This window comes from Garra rufa, chromosome 23 (genome assembly GCF_049309525.1).
Source record: "Garra rufa chromosome 23, GarRuf1.0, whole genome shotgun sequence".
Taxonomy (NCBI): domain Eukaryota; kingdom Metazoa; phylum Chordata; class Actinopteri; order Cypriniformes; family Cyprinidae; genus Garra; species Garra rufa.
The window spans coordinates 31,380,053-31,399,870 of NC_133383.1; the positions used below are offsets into that span (position 1 = coordinate 31,380,053).

At 37.9% G+C, this 19,818-nt stretch overlaps 2 protein-coding genes across 2 annotated transcripts; both read right to left on the reverse strand.

The window, feature by feature from the left end:
• Positions 1–340: 340 nt before the first annotated feature.
• nfil3 (nuclear factor, interleukin 3 regulated) lies at positions 341–4,505 on the reverse strand. The gene is made up of 2 exons (XM_073829996.1): positions 4,351–4,505; positions 341–2,107 (listed from the first exon to the last, which is right to left on the reverse strand). The coding sequence occupies exon 2, from the start codon at positions 1,992–1,994 to the stop codon at positions 615–617; it is 1,380 nt and encodes a 459-aa protein (XP_073686097.1). The 5' UTR covers positions 1,995–2,107; positions 4,351–4,505; the 3' UTR covers positions 341–614.
• Positions 4,506–11,421: 6,916 nt separating this feature from the next.
• Positions 11,422–19,208, reverse strand: LOC141299006 (tyrosine-protein kinase transmembrane receptor ROR2-like). The gene is made up of 6 exons (XM_073829287.1): positions 19,171–19,208; positions 18,724–18,845; positions 16,251–16,553; positions 14,781–15,038; positions 14,463–14,668; positions 11,422–12,846 (listed from the first exon to the last, which is right to left on the reverse strand). The coding sequence occupies exons 1-6, from the start codon at positions 19,206–19,208 to the stop codon at positions 11,422–11,424; spliced, it is 2,352 nt and encodes a 783-aa protein (XP_073685388.1).
• Between the last annotated feature and the right edge of the window lie 610 nt (positions 19,209–19,818).

The window sequence follows — 19,818 nt, forward strand, 5'->3', positions numbered from 1 at the left end:
GATGCTGAACCACAAAACCAGTCTTAAGTAGAACGGGTATATTTGTAGAAGTAGCCAAAAATACATTATATGGGTCAAAATTATACATTTTTCTTTTATGCCAAAAATCATTAGGATATTAAGTAAAGATCATGTTCCATAACATAAATATAACTTAATTTTTCATTAGTAATGCTAAGAACTTCATTTAGACAACTTTAAAGGTGATTTTCTCAATGTTTTGATTTCTTTGCACCCTCAGATTCCAGATTTTTAAATAGTTGTATCTCAAATGTTAAACCATTATGCAAAGCTGATATACTTTGCTAACTAAGTGAGAAAGGGGGGAAAGACTCAAGTGTTTCAGTGCTTGCATTTATTGTAAACAAAAGAGAACATACAATGTACAATACATTTTGAGAAGATAACATTAACAGTAGCCCAATGTTTGGGCCTACAAATGGAGTCATCAAGAAGACACGGCAAACTACAACAGTAAGTGCACAAAACACCATTCTTCTCAATGAAGTGCAGCTCGTTGACACCATAACAAACCGCACAGTGCAGTAGCGAACACAGTGGAAAACAGGCGTTGTGCAAATAGAGGGAACTCAGTTTCAGAAACATCCTTTTCATTACGAGTCAATTTCAGTAGTGCTTTTCGTGGACTCAATAACAGAGCCTTGCTGTTTTGTAATCAGTCTTTTCAAGGTGGCCACTTCTGCCGACAGATCAGCGATGCCCTGTTTCAAGTACAAGTTCTCCGATTCAGAGTTGATGAGTTTGTTAGGCACAGGCCTCGGTGAGTCTGGACAGTGCCGGTGTTTCCAGTTAGTTGGCTCCTCCTGATGATCTTTGTGCCATTCCTTCGGCTGCTGACTCCAGTCCTGAGCATCACTCATCTGGAAGGACATGGGGCTAAGAGACGACTGAATGTACTCGGGTGAAACGTACTGACTCATTTGGTAGCATCGACTTGCAGCAGACATGTCAATAGGAAAGGAGGACTTCCCAGATGATTCGTAGTCGGGATCAATAGCCTCCACTTTGATCTGGATGGCCCGGGCTTTGATCCTCAACTTGTGGGGCAAAGCTGAGGCACTGACATCTGGCACTTTGAGGGTCGACACAATCACACTCTGCGAATCCGCTCTGGGTGGAACCGGACCCTTCGGGACCTGCTGTTCGTCCTCTCCATCCGAGGACTTGCTTACCGCCCCGTCATCTCCGTCTGACGTTCGTGGCGAATTGCTAGACGATCTGGTGAGTTGCAAAAACGGCGATGGCTGGGAGTAGCTTCCAGGAAAAGGGCTACTAAGGTAGTTCCTGTACAGTTCATACGGACTTGCCCTGTCTTTGGCGTATCTGCCCGTTTCCAGAGGCTCTTGCTTGATGCTGTTAGGCGTTCTGGATATGTTTATAAGTGGGCTCCCCTGGGTCACCACACTTGAGTCGGATCCATCGGACAAGGCGCTGTGAGGTGAGTGCTTGATGACCGATATGTGGCTGCTGGTTAAACGCGCTGGCTCCAGCTCACCTGGGTAGGAACCCTTGATGGCACTGGGTGGGATAAAGTCCTGATAGAGTTCAGCTGTGGAGCTGGAAATTTTCTGCACCTCCTGAGCGTAAGCGGCTGAGCTCACTAAGCCAAACCTGAGTTTAAGCGACAGAAGCTCTGCTTTCAGCGATGCGTTCTCTTCCCCAAGAGCCATGAGCTTGTTCTCCAAAACCATGTCATTGATTCGGCGCTTTTCCCGTGAGCGCTTGGCCGCCTCGTTGTTCTTGCGTCTTCGTTCCCAGTATAGGTTGTCTTTCTTCTCGTCTGGTATGAACTCGCGTTTTCTCCGACAGGAGGAGGACTTGGTCTTAAAGGGCAATGGGGACAGCTTGTGGTTAATCAGGTCTCTGTCTGTCCCTTGCAAAGCCACTGCCAGCACCAAGGCATCCTCTCCACCGTAGGGCCCAGCGCATGAGGGCTCCTTCTTAATGGCTTGCATATTACACAATGTGGTCATCAAGACTGCATAAGCTCATTAGTTGGCGCTGGGTTTAAGTAAACATCTCATCGTAAACCAAGACGTCACGTGTCCTCTTTGCCAAGCCAGTGCCAGAGAATTTCGCAATAGATCTGGTGAGATAAAAACAGAGACATATTAGACTCTCAATCAAAAAAGTGTCCCCATCTTTTCATAAAAAAAGACATGATAGAAGATATTTAAGTAGCACAGGTATATTCGTAGCAATAGCCAAAAATACATTGAATGGGTATCATTAGGATATCAAGTAAAGATATTTTGTAAATTTCCTAACGTAAATATATCAAAACTTAATTTTTGATTAGTAATGTGCATTGCTAAGAAATTCATTTGGACAACTTTAAAGGCAATTTTCTCAATATTTAGGTTTTTTTTTTTTTTTTTTTTTGCACTTTCAGATTTCAGATTTTCAAATAAGCTGTATCTCAGCCAAATATTTATAAATCTCAATAAAAAATGACCCTTGTGATTGGTTTTGTGGTCCAGGGTCACATTTGCAAGTAATGGATTGTGTGTGAATATCCACTTCATCCAGCAATCCTTTGTTTTCGGTCTTTAGTAGTCTCAATACTGTCTGAGAAACCACTGTAAACGTGTGTCAGAACGAATCGCCGACGATTTCAGATGTTTTTGCAAACCCGTTTGGCCGATTAGATTAGATCAGAGTGATTCATTCGCGGTCTGGCATCTCTACTTCTGATCATAAACAGCTGACAGAAAACACACAGGACGTGACTGCTGAAGTATTACCATCGGGGAGCATTATTTTTAGCGAAGAGAGAAAAGTAACTGCGCACAGTGTTTCTATTTTTAAACAGACGGACAGGAAAAGTTTTACGTTTCAAGGCGAAACGTGACTATTAGAACGTACAGCAATCTAAAAAATATGCTCTGCCCCATTATGTCACCATTTTTGAGGCGGGTCGCGTTCTCAAAGTAATGCAACAGCTCACGTTTTCCAACTCGAAGAGCTTTTATAATGCGGTCGTGATTAAATTAAAATCTGGAAACTCTTTCGAAGCAGTGTGTTAGTATTAATTCTCAGTGTTGCATGAGACATTTTAAGAACAAACCTGAGAATGACCTTTAACGTTAAGATCAAACAGCTGGATTTACCTCATCCTAACCTGGCTGTGGTTATAAACCTAAGTTTTCCGTGGTAACTTAATAGTGCGTAGTGTAAACACAGCCAGGTTTGAACTTAGGCTCCGGTATAGGCACAGACTAACAGCGCAGGGAACAAAGGAATGCGACCAGCCAGCATCACACGTGGCTGAACAGAGACACATTAATCAATAAAAGGGCGCTAGAAAAAAAAGCGATTGAAACATTTTGCAATTTGACAATCACGGAAAGGCTTTGTATTCTACTCTGATTTATGGGAATGCATTGTTTCTCAAAGTGAAACTGAGAATGCATTTTGCGTAAGCGTTTTGGTTTTGGGATTCAATGGCTGCGTCTCCAAGGAATAGCTTAATAAAAACATGGCTGTAGCAAAGTTGACTGGCGTTCACACTTGAATCGTCTTTAAAATGCCACCTCTAATGCAAAGACGTATAAGCACACCATACCCTTGCGGTGCTGTTATTTGACAGGCCTTTAATGCATTCACATGCACTCACCCCATCCCGACAGAGACACTCAGGACAGTCTAATCTATGCGCGTCAAACATTAACCTTAGCGATAAATTAAAGATATAACGTTAGATATTTACAGATGGTCAGAAATAACAGTTATCTTTGTGCATCGTGCCGTTGCAGTCTTTTTATCAGAAGTGTCCCAGCTTCCGTTATTGTGTAAGGAGTGTAAGATGATCAGTCAGTGTTACACAATAAATGCAAACAAGCGTTTTAGCGATTTTCGGGTAGGTATTTTTAAACCTGTTAAAGCAGCTGCAAAATTTGCCACGAATCTAAAACGTATATAAAACCACAAATCCGTATGATATCCTTTAACATCAAATATGTTAAATTGCATAAGGTTAAATTTGCCTAAATGTATTATGCATTGACCCAAAAGCCCAATACACCAACCCACATAAATAGTGGGTCACTGTGCCATCCCGTCTCCCAATGCCTCTTTTGTTTTGATGTTTTGATGTTAAAAAATAAATATCATACTAGTAATGTGCGTTACCAAATATGGCACCGCATAAGTAATAACAATCTATACGCGTAATAATATGTTGTGCGAAAAATAACTATGGCGCACATATTAGAAGTTGCCTTACTGTATCACTCTGCTCTAGCCCATATACCGGCTACCGGTTGAAACACCCCAAACGAGCCCTATCCGTTTCATATAAGCCTCACGGTAAAAGAAGAAAGCAGTTACCTCTTATTTATAAGCAAAAGTCCAAATAGATGGAGGTCCGGGATAAATAGTGTATGCGAAAACATTCAAAGCGACCAGAAGTGTTTCATCAGCAGTGATAAAATCCCATCTGGAAATAATACTTGTGTTTCTCCTATGCGTTTTCCTGTCGGAGTGACTGCTGCCTCATGGATCTGTGTTAGTAGGTCACTACAGAAGTGTATTGGCAGCGTCCATTGACTGGCACATCTCACGACCAATCCAAATACAGCATCTTCCGATTGGAGCCAATGAATCGCTTCTCATTAACAGTAGTCGGTTTCACATAAGCAATAATCACTTCATAAGAATTAACAGTTGTATGCATAACACAGATGAGGAAAACCTGTAAGAAAGCTCATTTTTATAGCCAATTAAAAAGCTTTGTCTAACTTTCCGGCAGATCTAGAATATCTAGTATTTTCTAAATGTCAAACATTACATAAATATTAGTGTTATTAAACGATTAATCGTGATTAATTGCATATTAAATACGTTTTTGTTTACATAACACATGTGTACTGTGTATATTTATTATGTATATATAAATAAACACACATATGCATGTATATATATTTAAGAAAAATGTTGTTTTCATATTAAATATATTTATATATAATATAAATTATATGATTATAAAACGTGCTGAGTAACGATTAATCGCGATTAATTGAATCCAAAATAAACATTTTTGTGTACATAATGTATGTGTGTGTACTGTGTATGTTTCTTATGTATATATAAATAAACATGCATGTATATATTTAAGAAAAAAAGTGTTTTCATAATATATTTATATATAAATTAGATTAATATAAAAAGTGCTGGACAACGATTAATCGTGATTAATTGCATAAAAATATAAATATATATATATGTACTGTTTATATATATATATATATATATATATATACATATATATATATATATATATATATATATACATATATATATATATATATATACATATATATATACATATATATATATATATACATATATATATATATATATATATATATATATGTGTGTGTACTGTTTATATTTATTATGTAGGCTATATATAAATAAACGCATGCATGTATATATTTTAGAAAAAATGTCACATATATACACAAATTATATAAATATAGACACCTAAATACATGTTAATATTTTCAAAATATATATATGTTTGTTTTTATATATACACATTATAAATACATGCATATGTATGTGTATATATTTTGAAAATGTTTGCTTGAATGTATTATAGTGCTGGGCAAGGATTAATTGCGATTAATCACAACCAAAATAAAAGTTTTTGTTTATATGTGTACCGTGTATGTGTCTTCACAAATACGCACATAGTATGTAAACAAATTTTGTTTTGGATGTGATTAATCGTGATTAATCATTTGACAATGATAATAACAATATATAGCATACCATGACTATACAGTGTTTATTATTATTATTATCAATGTGGCATGTAGTAGCAAAACTAGTATCATTAGAACTGTCATAATCTTAATATAGAAATGAATAAACACTAATTATACTGTGATTATTCAAAATATTACCCTTATAATTTTAATGACTTGATATTTGGATGACCTGCATACAGCTGTTACCTAAATATTAACAGTGACATCTGTTTGAAAGTGGCATTCAAATAAACAGGGTAAAGTTTACAGCAGAATGGCTCCTTTCAAACAGCTTATATAAATGGTGTTATGCATCATTACCTCTTTTAAAGCACAAGGCCACACCGGTGTTAAATCGCTTCCAATTTGTGATTTTTCTCAGCATCATCTGCTCAATGGATGATTTGGTCATTGATTTTTCCCCCAGCAACTAAAACTAACTTGATACATATGCGTGTTATGAAATTGTCAACATAAGCAGCATAATTTATAGCTGTCTAGTGGTCGATATGATATAACAGGTGTGAATGTGATGTAACCTAAAACTAAAGGAGTTGCACAACGTGGCGCCAGATGACCTACATTGAATAAGAAGTGTACGAGTGCGCCATCCGCTGGAAAAAGAAACGCTTCAAATGCACATTCAGAACCAAACTGGCAGGTATTCCGTAAACTGCTGATGCAACAAGTACCTGTTGACATCTCAGCATGCAAACTTGTGTAAGTATCAGCTTCTGAATGCAAGTCTACATTATTCGCCTTTCTTGGGAGATAAGAACACCTACTTTACAGTCATACAAAGTAGGCTACTTATGTGACCCTGGACCACACAACCAGCCATAAGGGTCAAATGAAAGCTGGAAAAATAAGTTTTCATTGATTTATGGTTTGTTAGCATAGGACAATGTTTGGTCAAGATACAACTGGAATTGGAAAATCTGGAATCTGAGGGTGCCAAAAAAATCGGAACATTGAGAAAAATCGCCTTTAAAGTTGTCCAAATGAAGTTCTCAGCAATGCATATTACTAATCAAAAGTTAAGTTTGGCTATATTTATGGTTCATGATCTTTACTTAATACAATAATGATTTTTTTGGCGTAAAAGAAAAATCGATCATTTTGACCGATCCGATTTATTTTTGGCTATTGCTACAAACATACCTGTGCTACTTAAAACTGCTTTTGTGGTCACATACGAGTCATATTAAATGTGACCCTGGACCACAAAACCAGTCATAAGGGTCAAATGAAAGCTGAATATATAAGCTTTACATTGATGTATGGTTTGCTAGGATAGGACAATGTTTGGTTAAGGAAAATCTGGAATGTGAGAGTGCAAAAAATCTGAATATTGAGAAAATCGCCTTTAAAGTTGTCCAAATGAAGTTTTTAGCAATGCATATTACTAATCAAAAGTTAAGTTTGGCTGTATTTATGGTACATGATCTTTAGTTAATATCCCAATGATTTTTTTGGCGTAAAAGAAAAATCGATAATTTTGACCTATCCGATTGATTTTTGGCTATTGCTTCTTGTGGTCACATACGAGTCATATCAAATATGTGATCAAAACACAGACTAAACAATAAGCTTAAAAAGGCAAAAAGCAAACATTTTAAAGGTAAAACCAACGGGTTTGATGTCGACGGAGTCTAGAAGCAAAGCATCATACATATACAATGCACTCACTTGTGCAGAAACAATACCTTTTATTTAAGAGGTATCACAACTAAAGATTCACAGTGCAACGTAAGTGATTTTTACTTAAATGTGAGCAATTAAACAAATGCAATAAAAACACAATCAGCCAGTAATGATACAAATGTAGCATGATCTGCCTTGCTTGGTTTCCACTAAGATGGAAAGTTCGTGGAGGCAAACCTTGCGTTACCACCTTTGTAGCGCAGTTTGTGCGGCAGCAGAACCGACTGCGTGCTTGCTTTTTGTTGACTATTTGCTTGCATTTCACCTTCATGCGCGGCCCCGATCGCTCCAGGATGCCGCGCGTAATTCTGTGCCAAATCAGGTGAAGAGGTTTTGGAGTTACAAAAGCGCGGAACACTGGAGAGGTTGACCAATGCGTTTCTTGAGTCATTTCCATTTGCAAAACTTATATTCCTCATATAAGCTCCGTCGGTGCATGTATTCGTTCCGTGACCGTACCTGCCCATTGGATGATAACCATCCAATAAACTAATGCGCGGGGATTTCGTAATATCAGAGTTTTTCACCACAGGGTATGGTATCAAATCGAAAACCGAGCTAAGGTGATTTGTCTGAGGACATATTAATCCGCAACAAGAAGAAAATGAGCAATGAGGCAGGCTACGCAATGGAACGGGTAAACTTCGTGAATAGCCTTCATTCGGCAGTCCTAGAGGGAACCCAAAAGCACCATCGACTGGAGTATTTTGCGCCGTTCTGTGATGATGAACCGCGGAGAGCGCAGCCTTTAATTTATCGTTCTCCCGTTGAAGCTCTACAGCCCGCGTCTCCAGAAGATGCTCCTCCATCCTCTTGCGCTGGCGAGACCTCTTCGCAGCTTCGTTATTACGAGTCCGTTTGAGCCAGTAATTACTGTCCTTCTGCTCATCAGGCGTGAACTGTCTTTTTCGCCGAGTTCCACTGTGGCTTTGCATGGCGTGAAATTGGTAGGTATTCTGTAAACTGCTGATGCTGGCCAGTTCATCATGCGTGGAGCAACAAGTACCCGTTGACATCTCAGCATGCAAACGTGTGTAAGTATCAGGTTCTGTATGCAAGTGTACATTTTTCGCCCAAAAAGTGGAGGATATATCAGTTATTATTTTGGTCCCGCCTTTCTTGGGAGATAAGAACACCTACTTTACAGTCATTGGTTAACATCACTCACAGTTTTCACAAAGTACTTATGTGACCCTGGACAACAAAACCAGGCATAAGTGTCAAATGAAAGCTGAATAAGTAAGCTTTTCCATTGATGTATGGTTTGTTAGGATAGGATGTTGTGATAGGACAATGTTGGGTCAAGGAAAATGCAAAAAAAATCTGAATATTGAGAATATCGCCTTTAAAGATGTTCTTTGCAATGCATATTACTAATCAAAACTTAAGTTATGTATTTACAGTAGGCAATTTACAAAATATCTCCATGGAACATGATCTTTACTTAAGATCCTAATGATTTTTGGCATAAAAGAAATAGGATAATTTTGACCTATACAATGCATTTTTGGCTATTGCTACAAATATACCTGTGCTACTTAAATCTGCTTTTGTGGTCACATACGAGTCATATAAAATGTGACCTTGGACCACAAAACCAATCATAAGGGTCAAATGAGAGCTGAATATATAAGATTTCCATTGATGTATGGTTTGTTAGGATAGGACAATGTTTGGTAAAAGGAAAATCTGGAATGTGAGAGTGCAAAAAAATCGGAATATTGAGAAAATTGCCTTTAAAGTTGTCCAAATGAAGTCCTTATGCATATTACTAATTAAAAGTTAAGTTTTGATATATTTACAGTAGGCAATTTACAAAATAGCTTCATGGAACACGATCTTTACTTAATAACCTAATGATTTTTGGCATAAAAGAAATATGATCATTTTGACCCATGCAATGTATTTTTGGCTATTGCTACAAATATACCTGTTCTACTTAAGACTGCTTTTGTGGTCACATACGACTATGATTCATATACAATATGTGACCCTGGACCGCAAAGCCAGCAATAAGGGTACATTTTTTTAAATCGAGATTTATACATCATCCAAAGACTGAATAAATGGTAACACTTTACAATAAGGTTCTTTAGTTAACATTAGTTAACCACATTAGTTAACATGAACTAATAATGAACTGCACTTATACAGCATTTATTATTCTTTGTTAATGTTAATTTCAACATTTCCTAATGCATTATTAAAATCTTGTTAACATTAGTTAATGCAGTGTGAACTAACATGAACAAACAATGAACAACTGTATTTCTGTTAACTAACGTTAATAAAGATTAGTAAATACAGTAACAAATGTATTGCTCATGGTTAGTTCATGTTAGTTAATACATTAACTAATGTTTAACTAATGAACCTTATTGTAAAGTGTTACCGAATAAATAAGTTTTCCATTGATGTATGGTTTGTTAGGATAGGAAAATGTTTACTGAGATACAACTAATTTGAAAATCTGGAATCTGAGAGTGCAAAAAAATCTGAATACTGAGGAAATTGCCTTTAAAGTTGTCCAAATGAAGTTCTTAGCAATGCATATTACTAATTCAAAAATGTATTTACGGTAGGAAATCTTCATGGAACATGATCTTTACTTAATATTTTAATGATTTTTGTCATAAAAGAAAAAATGTATAATTTTGACCCATACAATTTATTGTTACTTAAGACCGCTTTTGTGGTCATATAAAATATGTGACCCTGGACCACAAAACCAGTCATATGGGTCAATTTTTGGAAAATGAGATTTATAAAACATCTGAAAGCTGAACAAATAAGCTTTCCATTGATGTATAGTTTGTTAGTATAGAACAGAATTTGGCTTTGAGATACAACTAGTTAGAAATCTGGAATCTGAGGGTGCAAATAAAATCAAAATATTGAGAAAATCACCTTTAAAATTGTCCAAATGAAGTTCTTAGCAATGCATATCACTAATAAAAAATGTATTTACGCTAGGAAATTTATATATCTTCATGGAACATGATCTTTACTTAATATTCTAATGATTTTTAGCATAAAAAATAATTTTGCCTATTGCTACAAATATGCTACTTAAGACTTTGTGGTTCAGGGTCACATAAGAGTCATATAAAATGCTTTTCCAACATCTAGATTGTAGCTTTGACTCTCCAGACGTTGAGGAAATCCCCACAAGTAATATCATATGATGTATTACTTTATTGGATTCTCCATGTTCCTGGATGAACAACATATATGGTTAATGTTTGTTGATAACATCTGGGTAGAAAGCAAGTTTCTGGTTGGTATGAGTTTAAAGTAACACAACTGGCTAAAAAAATGAGACAATACAAACCAGTTACAAATCTTCGAGAGAATCAACGGCATAAATTACCAATCTTTACAACAGGAATCAACGTTTTATAAAAGCAACTTCTAAAAAAAAAAAAAAAAGAACAAATGGCCTGGGGTCAAGGGGTCAGCATCCATGTCGTTTATAGTCCAATATTTTGATCCAAAAGCAAGAAATACATTTAATCCTTTGGAGCCTGTGGAACCTGTGAAGTGGTTAATGAATGGTAGCCACCAAAATGCTTGAAATAATGTTTCATGTTGCACAGCAACAGTTAGAACATGCATTCTTCTGAAGAGCTTTGCAACGTGATTAAACAAACCAACCAAATCAACAAGATGTCCTCATATCTGCTACCGACCCCAAAGCAGAAGAGCTGAAAAGCTTGATTCTTCATCATAGACTCGAAAAATTGCAGCTCACGGGTGAAGCTGACAGTTCGTATAAAAATATCCATGTTTATCCACCATTGGCTGCTGGTAAAACAAAAAAACCTTTAAATAACACGACGTCCATGTGTCATTCACTGGCTTCCCTTCACTTTTTTTAAACAATGTACAACTGAGAAAAGTTTGAAGAATGATTCTTCTCAACTAATCGATCTAAAACAAAAGTCTACGCTTCCAAGTTGATATTGTCCTCAATCTGCGGGCTGTCATTGTCCCCAAGGAGCTCCGTCTCTGGAACAGAAAGGTCCTCGTTGTGCAGGCCACTTTGAGAAGCCCCATCCGCGAAATCCTCTTCTGTCGCCTTTAGGTCTTCATTCATAAGGGCGGCCTTCTCCGTGCCAGATCCGTTGGAGGGTGCGGTGGTCACGTAGCCGGTGCTGGTGGAGCCGCTGCCGCTGTGATGCGATCCGGCTTTGGCGACCAACTGCGGGTGCAACTGCTGTGGAGGCATCTGCATGGGGATCTGCATGGGGTAGAAGTTCTGCATGTAGGGATAGGCCGGCATTGGCTGGTAGCCGTTGACTGGGATGTAGAGCTGGGGCGGCACCATCGGGCGCATCTGGCCCTTCATGGGCATAAACTGAGGCTGGGGAAAGGGGGAAGACTTCTTGGGGCTGACGTAGCGAGCGTTGCTGATGTTGCTGACCGGGCTTGTGCTGAGGGAGCTGGTTTGGGTGGTGTTGCTCGCACCTGAGGTTTGCGCAGAGCTGTTGTAGTTGGACAAGCTCTCCCATGTGCGAAGCCGTGCGTGAATGTCTTTGAATCTTGGCCTTCTTGCGGGGAACTCGTTCCAGCACTCTAGCATTAGTGTGTAGATCCAGGCTGGACAGTCATCTGGGCAGGAAAGGACTTGTCTGTTGCGTACCATCTCAATCACATCCTGGTTGGAGTAGCCGCAGTAGGGCTGAAGGCCATAGCTAAAGACCTCCCATAGGACCACACCGTAGGCCCAAATATCTGAATCGGTGGAGAACTTGCCATACAAGATGGCTTCCGGAGACATCCAGCGGATTGGAAAGGGACTGGTTCCCATTAGCTTGTAGTAGTCGGCTGAGTAGACTTCTCTGAACAGCCCAAGGTCTAGGATCTTCACATTGAGCTTATCGCAAACCAATATGTTACGAGCGGATAAATCTTTGTGCACCACGTGGTGGCTTGAAAGATACTCCATTCCGGCTGCTATCTGGGTGACGATGTGCAAGAAGTCTGCTTGTTCCAGAGTGGACTTGACGGTTTTGTCGTCATCAGAGCTGCCGACGTCTGAATGCGGGGATCGCATGACCAGGAACTCGTGGAGGTCACCGTGCCCCGAATAGCTGAAGATCATGCTCATGGGCTGCTCTTTAGTTATCACACCCAAAAGGCAGACGATGTTGGGGTGTTGAAGACGGGATCGGAGCATGGCCTCGTGCCGGAATTCCTCCCGTAGAGGTCCCTCGTCTTTGTCTTTGACCGTTTTTATAGCTACGACCTGGGTTTGTTCACCTGGAGCCGTGCCATAGAGGTGACCTTTGTAGACTTTTCCGAAACGGTCCTCTCCAAGCTCTTCCATGAATCGAACCGCAGACAGGTTGAGTTCTCGGAGCTTCGCCTGGAAGGTAAAAAGGAGGAAATAAGTTATTGTTAAGTACACTTGTGCTTAATTGAAGAGCCAAAATGTGCAGTTACACATCGGATATAATGGCAAAACATAATTGGCATTGGTGCATGAATCATCATAATAGAATCAGGTCCAAATTAACCTGGAGGAACTGACAATTTCTAAAAAAAATACATAGTTCTTAGTACGGGAATCTAACTTAATTTTTAAAAACATTTTTAAGAAATACAGTTGAGGTCAAAAGTTTACACCCCCCTTTCAGAATCTGCAAAATGTTATTTATTTTACCAACATAAAGAGGGATCACACAAAATGCATGCTATTTTTTATTTAGTACTGATTTTGAATCAGATTTCACATAAATGATGTTTACATATAGAGAAAATAATAGCTAAATTTATAAAAAATTACCCTGTTCAAAAGTTTACATAGTTGATAGTTGTTAATGAGTCTCTTGTTTGTCCTGAACAGTTAAACTGCCCGCTGTTCTTCAGAAAATTGTCCAGCATTTTTGTGTATTTGAACCCTTTCCATCAATGACTGTATGATTTTGAGATCCATCTTTTCACACTGAGGTCAACTGAGGGACTCATATGCAACTATTACAGAAGGTTCAAACACTCACTGATGCTCCAGAAGGAAAAACATGTATTGAAGATCAGGGTAAATGTATCTTATTTTGTCTTCTGGGAAACATGTAAGTATGTTTTGTAGCTTCTGAAGGGCAGTACTAAATGATATTTAAGCAAAATAAGAAAAAAGTACAAATCTTCATTCTGTTCAAAAGTTTTCTTCCCTCAGTTGTCCTCAGTGTGAAACGTTGGATCTCAAAATCATACAGTCATGGTTGGAAAGGGTTTAAATACACAAAAACTAAGAAAAAACAAAGAATGTGTGGGACCTGAAGGATTTTTCTGAAGAATAGCGGGCAGTTTAACTGTTCAGGAAAAACAAGGGACTCGTGAACAACTATCACTAAACAAAAACACAGCTGTGGATCATTCAGGTAACAACTCAGTATTAAGAATCAAACTTTTGAACAGGGTCATTTTGATAAATTCAACTATTTTCTCGTGTGGACTATATGTGAAATATCTTATTCAGGTCAGTGCTAAATAAACAATAACATGCATTTCGTATGATCCCTCTTATTTTTGTAAAATAATTAACATTTTGCAGATTCTGAAAGGGGGATGTAAACTTCTGACCTCAACTGTAGACAACATTTTACCTTTTGCATTGGGTAAATTTGGAACTAAGGTTCAGAAAATTAATAAGTTTGGACTACTGTTAAATAATTCAAATCATTTATTAAATGTAAATTCTCAAATTATATTTTCAATTTCATACAAATGTCATGGATTTTTCTTGCATCACAATTTCAAAGAACTTAGCAATGTTTTCATTAATAAAAAAAAGTAATGTAGTAATAACATGGTAATAACACTAATATTCAAAATGTTACATTTACTCATTTAGTAGTTTAGAATAAAATATATAATCTTATGTTCAGCTGGGTCCAAACTGAGCTGTGGATACAAAAAATGCATGCAGATTTTGAATGCAACTTCAATACACCTTCAAATGCTGAAATACTAGAAGATTACCTGGTGCTTGTGTTGATTAAGTAAAGGCAGCTCCATTTCTTGACTCGGTGAGGCGGTGAGTTGCCGGCGAGTAGGAGTATCAGCAGACTCCTTTTGTTTGTTGCGACACATGCAGATCAGGAAGAATAAGCAGGCAATAACAAGAGGGGTGGCTATACTGGGAATTAAGATGTACAGTATCTCCTTCTTCATCTTTTCTGGAGGCTCTAAAACAAATTTAGAAAAAAAAAAAAACAATTTAGAACCACAAAAACAAAGCAAACTGAATATAGCTTATTTTTCCATCCATCATGAGGGTCATAAATATGATCTACTCACTGCAAGGCTGAATGTCACAGACGTCCACTCGAACATTCGGGTCCAAAGTGTAACACCAAGGGCTCTCCATTTGGCCTCCAGGGTTCCTGCAGAAATTGTGGCCTCCTCTGAGTTCAGGATACTCAGCAGCTGTCAGATGATGGCTGTGTGGATACTGTGCACTCCACGGCTGGCACTGGTTGCCGGATTTCGTGACACTGACCGTGCCTTTGTAGTTGGCGCCACTTCCGTTGTAACAGCTGTGATTTGGGGGTGAATCTTTAACAAGGATTGGCAATTAGTAGGTGTTTTCTTTCAAAACATTATGTTAGTCTGAGTTATAGACAACCATGCACACAGTAGCAATGCAACGTCAAGAAATTTGAGATGCGCCACTAGAGGGCCCTCTCGCTCTAATTGCTGTTGCTCATTGAGGGTGCTTGGGAACCAATTACATTGGATTTCCTGCTTATTAAAGCCTCCCCTGAGCCCCAGTGGCGGAGCCAGGATGTTTTCATAGAGGGTGGCACAATAATCTTCATTATTTCAATATAAAAAATGTATTTGATTATAAAGAACTGGACTGTTTTAGTGACTAAAACAAAACTGAATACAATTAATTTTCACTTAATTGTAATTGAGATTTTTTTAATTGGATCAAGTAATACTGAGTGAATTTGACTATTTTTGTAAAGGCTCACTATTCTGTATGGTTCTCAAAACCCAAAAAGCTTGTTCTTCGACATTGCATACTCACGGATGAGACATGCAAACAGTGATATGAATGTGAAAAAGGCTGGAAGTCAACACATAAATACCAGAATGTAATTAGTTATTTTATGCATTTAAATTGTTTCATTTTTGTTTGTACTTCAACAAATTAGCACATATTTTCTAATATAAATGATCACATTTACTTGTGCATTAACTTACAAAAAAAAAAAAAAAAAAAAAAGTCTATCAGCTTTCGCCTTGTAATGTAATCTCGAAATGCAGAATATATTTTAGTATGCATTTGAGAAATGTACTTTAATGTGCTGCATATACGTGCATGCACGGTTTGCAGCTTTAATCGCCTTTTTGGTAATTTCTTGAGATAACTGACGACAGAACTATGCTTGTAGTTTGCTTGTATGCCTGGCATTGAAGAGTGTGCACCATGAGCACAGAGAAATTGCTGACAGGACAAATTGTTTTACTGACATATAGCCTAACAACATCTCATCAGACCGCAGTTCACTGTTGTTCTACTGAAGCTCATTTGGCTTCTGTACCTTTTCCATGCACTTTTGGCGCCTGGTACTGAAGTATGTGTCTCAAAAGTCTCCTGTTTTATGTGGTCGTAAAGAGATAACGGCAGTTCCGCGTCTTAATAAATGCACTTCTTGTTAAGAAAAAAAAAAAGGCAGTTTTGAGTGGGGTGGTCAAAGGGGTGGCCAAGCTGGCTCTAAACCCTATTTTATAGTTTCGAGTGCAGTCGTGTCAACCTACATTGCGGTGGCAGGCCGATGCGAATGCAGCTGGCAGCTTCTGGTGAGCCGGGGTGGGGAAGCAGGTTGCACACGGGCAGCTCGAGCTGCATGAGGATGAGAGGGTTGGAGCGTGCAATGGTGTATTCTGCATTGCACAAGTCGTTCTCCAAAGCTTCGCACTCGTCCCGGCAGAGCTGGCGCCGTCTTGGACCTCTGGTGCCCTCCTCGCATAAAGGAAAGACGTAATAGCAGAAAGACGGGATGGCAAATTCAGAGCACTGGTCTGATAGCTGGGTTGAGGTGCCGATCATCGTGAAGGCCGCTGGAGAACAACACAAGAGTGATAAATGTGAAAATGGAGCACAAAACCAAGCCAAAAATACATTGTACAGGCCATAATTATCCATTTTTCTTTTATGCCAAAAATCTTTAGGATATTAAGTGAAGATGATGTTCCATGAAGATATTTTGTAAATTTCCAACCGTAAATATATCAAAACTTAATTTCTGTTTAGTAATATGCATTGCTAAGAACTTCATTTGGACAACTTTAAAGGAGTAGTTCACTTCCAGAACAAAAATGATAATACAGATAATGTACTCACACCCTTGTCATCCGAGATGTTCATGTCTTTCTTTCTTCAGTTGTAAAGAAATTATGTTTTCAAGGAAACCATTTCAGGATTTCTCTCCATATAATGGACTTCTATGGTGCCCCAGAGGTTGAACTTCCAAAATGCAGCTTGAAAGGGCTCTAAACCCAAGGAAGAAGGGTCTTATCTAGCAAAACAATCATTTTCTGTAATAAATCACAATTTATATTTTTTAACCTCAAACGCTCATCTTGTCTAACTCTGTGTGAAATCTGTGTATTCCGATTCAATACAGTTAGGGTATATCGAAAAACTTCCATCTCAGTTTCTCCTCAAACTTCAAAATCGTCCTACATTGCTGCAGAAGTACTGACCCAGTGTTTATAAAGTAAACATGCAAAGAAGATCAAACGCCCTTTACAAAAAAAGGTAAAACAGCGATGTAGGACGATATTGAAGTTGGAGAAGAAAACTAGATGGGAGTTTTTCGACATACCCTAACTGTCTTGAACCGGAGTACACAGAGTTAGACAAGACACGCGTTTGAGGTTAAAAAGTATTAAAACTGTACACTTTTTTTTTTTTTAGACAATAACCAATCGTTTCGCTAGATAAGACCATTCTTCCTCGGCAGGGATCGTTTAGAGCCCTTTGAAGCTACATTTAAACTGCATTTTGGAAGTTCAAACTCCGGGGCACCATAGAAGTCCATTATATGGAGAGAAACCTGAATTTAAAAAAAAAAAAAAAAAAAAAAAATCTTTACGACTTTTTGTTCTGGAAGTGAATTAATTAAGGTGAATTTCTCAATATTTAGATTTTTTTGCACTCTCAGATTCCAGATTTTCAAATAGTTGCATCTCAGACAAATATTGTCCTATTCTAACAAACCATACATCAATGGAAAGCTTATTTATTTATTGACCCTTATGGCTAGTTATGTGTTCCAGGGTCACAAATAATGATGAAAGCTGAATGTATGGTGTATCCTTGATCGTGATACACTGCACTCTTTACTGCCGTTGATGGTCCCATGTAGAGCCTTGTTCTTCACACTAAGAAAAAAATGGTTCCTTTAAGAAGGAATGAAGCCTGCATTTATTTGATTCAATACAGCAAAACCAGTAATATTGTGAAATATTTTTTACTACTTAAAATAACTGTTTTCCATTTAAATATATTTTAAAATGTAATTTATTCCTGTGATCAAAGCTGAATTTTCAGCATCATTACTCCAGTCTTCACGAATCATTCCAATATGCTTATTTGCTCTTCAAGAAACATAATTTCAAGAAACATAACATCAATATTTAAAACAGTTCACTACATTAATCTTTCAGGATTCTTCAGCATTTATCTGAAATAAAAAGCCTAAAAATTATACACTACTATAACCATTCAAAAGCTTGGAGTCTTTAATGCTTTTATTTAGAAATGATGCTTTAAATTGAAGAGTCAATGACAAAGACATTTATAATGTTACAAAAGTTTTCTATTTCAGATAAATGCTGTTCTTCTGAACTTTCTATTCATCAAGGAAACCTGAAAAAAACAACAACATAATAATAGATAATAGATGTTTTTTGAGCAGCAAATAAGAATATTAGAATGATTTCTGAAGGATCATGTGACACTGAAGACTGGAGTAACGATTCTAAAAATTCAGCTTTGAATCCACAAAAATAAAATACACTTTAAAATATATTCAACTAGAAAACAGTTATTTTAAATAGTAAAAATATTTCAAATTTTTACTGACTTTCCCATACTTTGAATCAAATAAATGCAGGTTTGGTGAGCTGAAGAGACTTCTTTAAAAACATTACAAATCTTACTGTTCAAAATATGTGCTAATAAACTGTGCTTTTGTTCCTAGAAGTTGTTTCCAGTAATGCTCACCAGTTATGCGGTTTTCACTTTCTCCTTGCATCTGCAGAGACTCCACGTAGATGCTCCTGTTCCCTATGAAGCGAGCGCACGCAATGCCTCGGTACGGCTGGCAGAAGCCCTTCTCATGCGTTCTGAGAAATGAAAATGACAGACAGTGATAAACAAGATGATAACTCGCCAGAATGGCACATTATTCAACTTTTCTAAAGTGGTACATTGTGCAGTGGCAGGCAGTACAGTTTATATCCTTTCAACACTTAATTTGTATTATTTGTATTTAGTGCATGTCGTAATTTGAACCTGTTAATCGTTTTTTAAAGATGCGAGTTGTGCATGATATTGTCATCTAGACTGACCAAATTGTAACCCTTGTAATGCTAAACCAATATCCTGCTGGCTTCAGCAGAGAGACCACAGTAATGAGCATTAAGGGACTCTCTCTCTGTATCTCATGACCTCTTGTTCATGGAGTCATGAAATCTAGGTGCTCGCATTGAGCCAAAGCGATACAGAAGTCTATTCACGGTGGACTGCGGTTTGAGTGTTATGATTGGAGCGCTTCTGAAGACGTTTCAATGGTTGTTTATTACGCTACCTTTGGGCTTTGCTGTTTCTCTCATCATAATATGAATGTGAAGTGACCAAAATCACTAGTATTTGCTGCTCATGATATCCATCTCTGCTGTTTATGCAGTTACCAACTGGATAAAAGTGGTCTGCTCTGGCCAAACACAAATGGCTTTAAGTGATGACTCAGGAAATGGCTGGAATCGGACTCTGAAGTTTCCTAACTTGATTCCTTGATGAAGTTTTTCTTTTGGTCTCCACAACAGACATTTGTTTTAGTCTCACAATGAACTGACAACCCACAACAGCAGAGGTTTCCAGAGCTAAAATACGATACGGAGTCAGGCTCTGATCCAAACCGAGTCTCCTGTCTCCCTTCTAAGGCAGCGTCCGAAGCTAAATGAAACCTTGTAAGTGATGGATTTGGAAGGAACACAAACTGGTGGTTAAAACTAAGAGTATGACGTTAGATACTCTAGACCAAGAGGGCCAGGAGGGCCGGTGTCCTGCAGAGTTTAGCTCTAACTCTAATTAAAC

Bases quoted from the DNA above. Each gene is read 5' to 3' on its own strand.
- LOC141299006 (XM_073829287.1), bottom strand. From the start codon at position 19,208: ATGCGAGCACCTAGATTTCATGACTCCATGAACAAGAG. The intron at 16,554-18,723 runs GTGAGCATTACT...GTTGTTCTCCAG, and splicing joins AAGTGAAAACCGCATAACTG to CGGCCTTCACGATGATCGGC. The intron at 15,039-16,250 runs GTAGGTTGACAC...TCCTTGTTAAAG, and splicing joins CATCGGCCTGCCACCGCAAT to ATTCACCCCCAAATCACAGC.
- nfil3 (XM_073829996.1), bottom strand. From the start codon at position 1,994: ATGACCACATTGTGTAATATGCAAGCCATTAAGAAGGAGCCCTCATGC.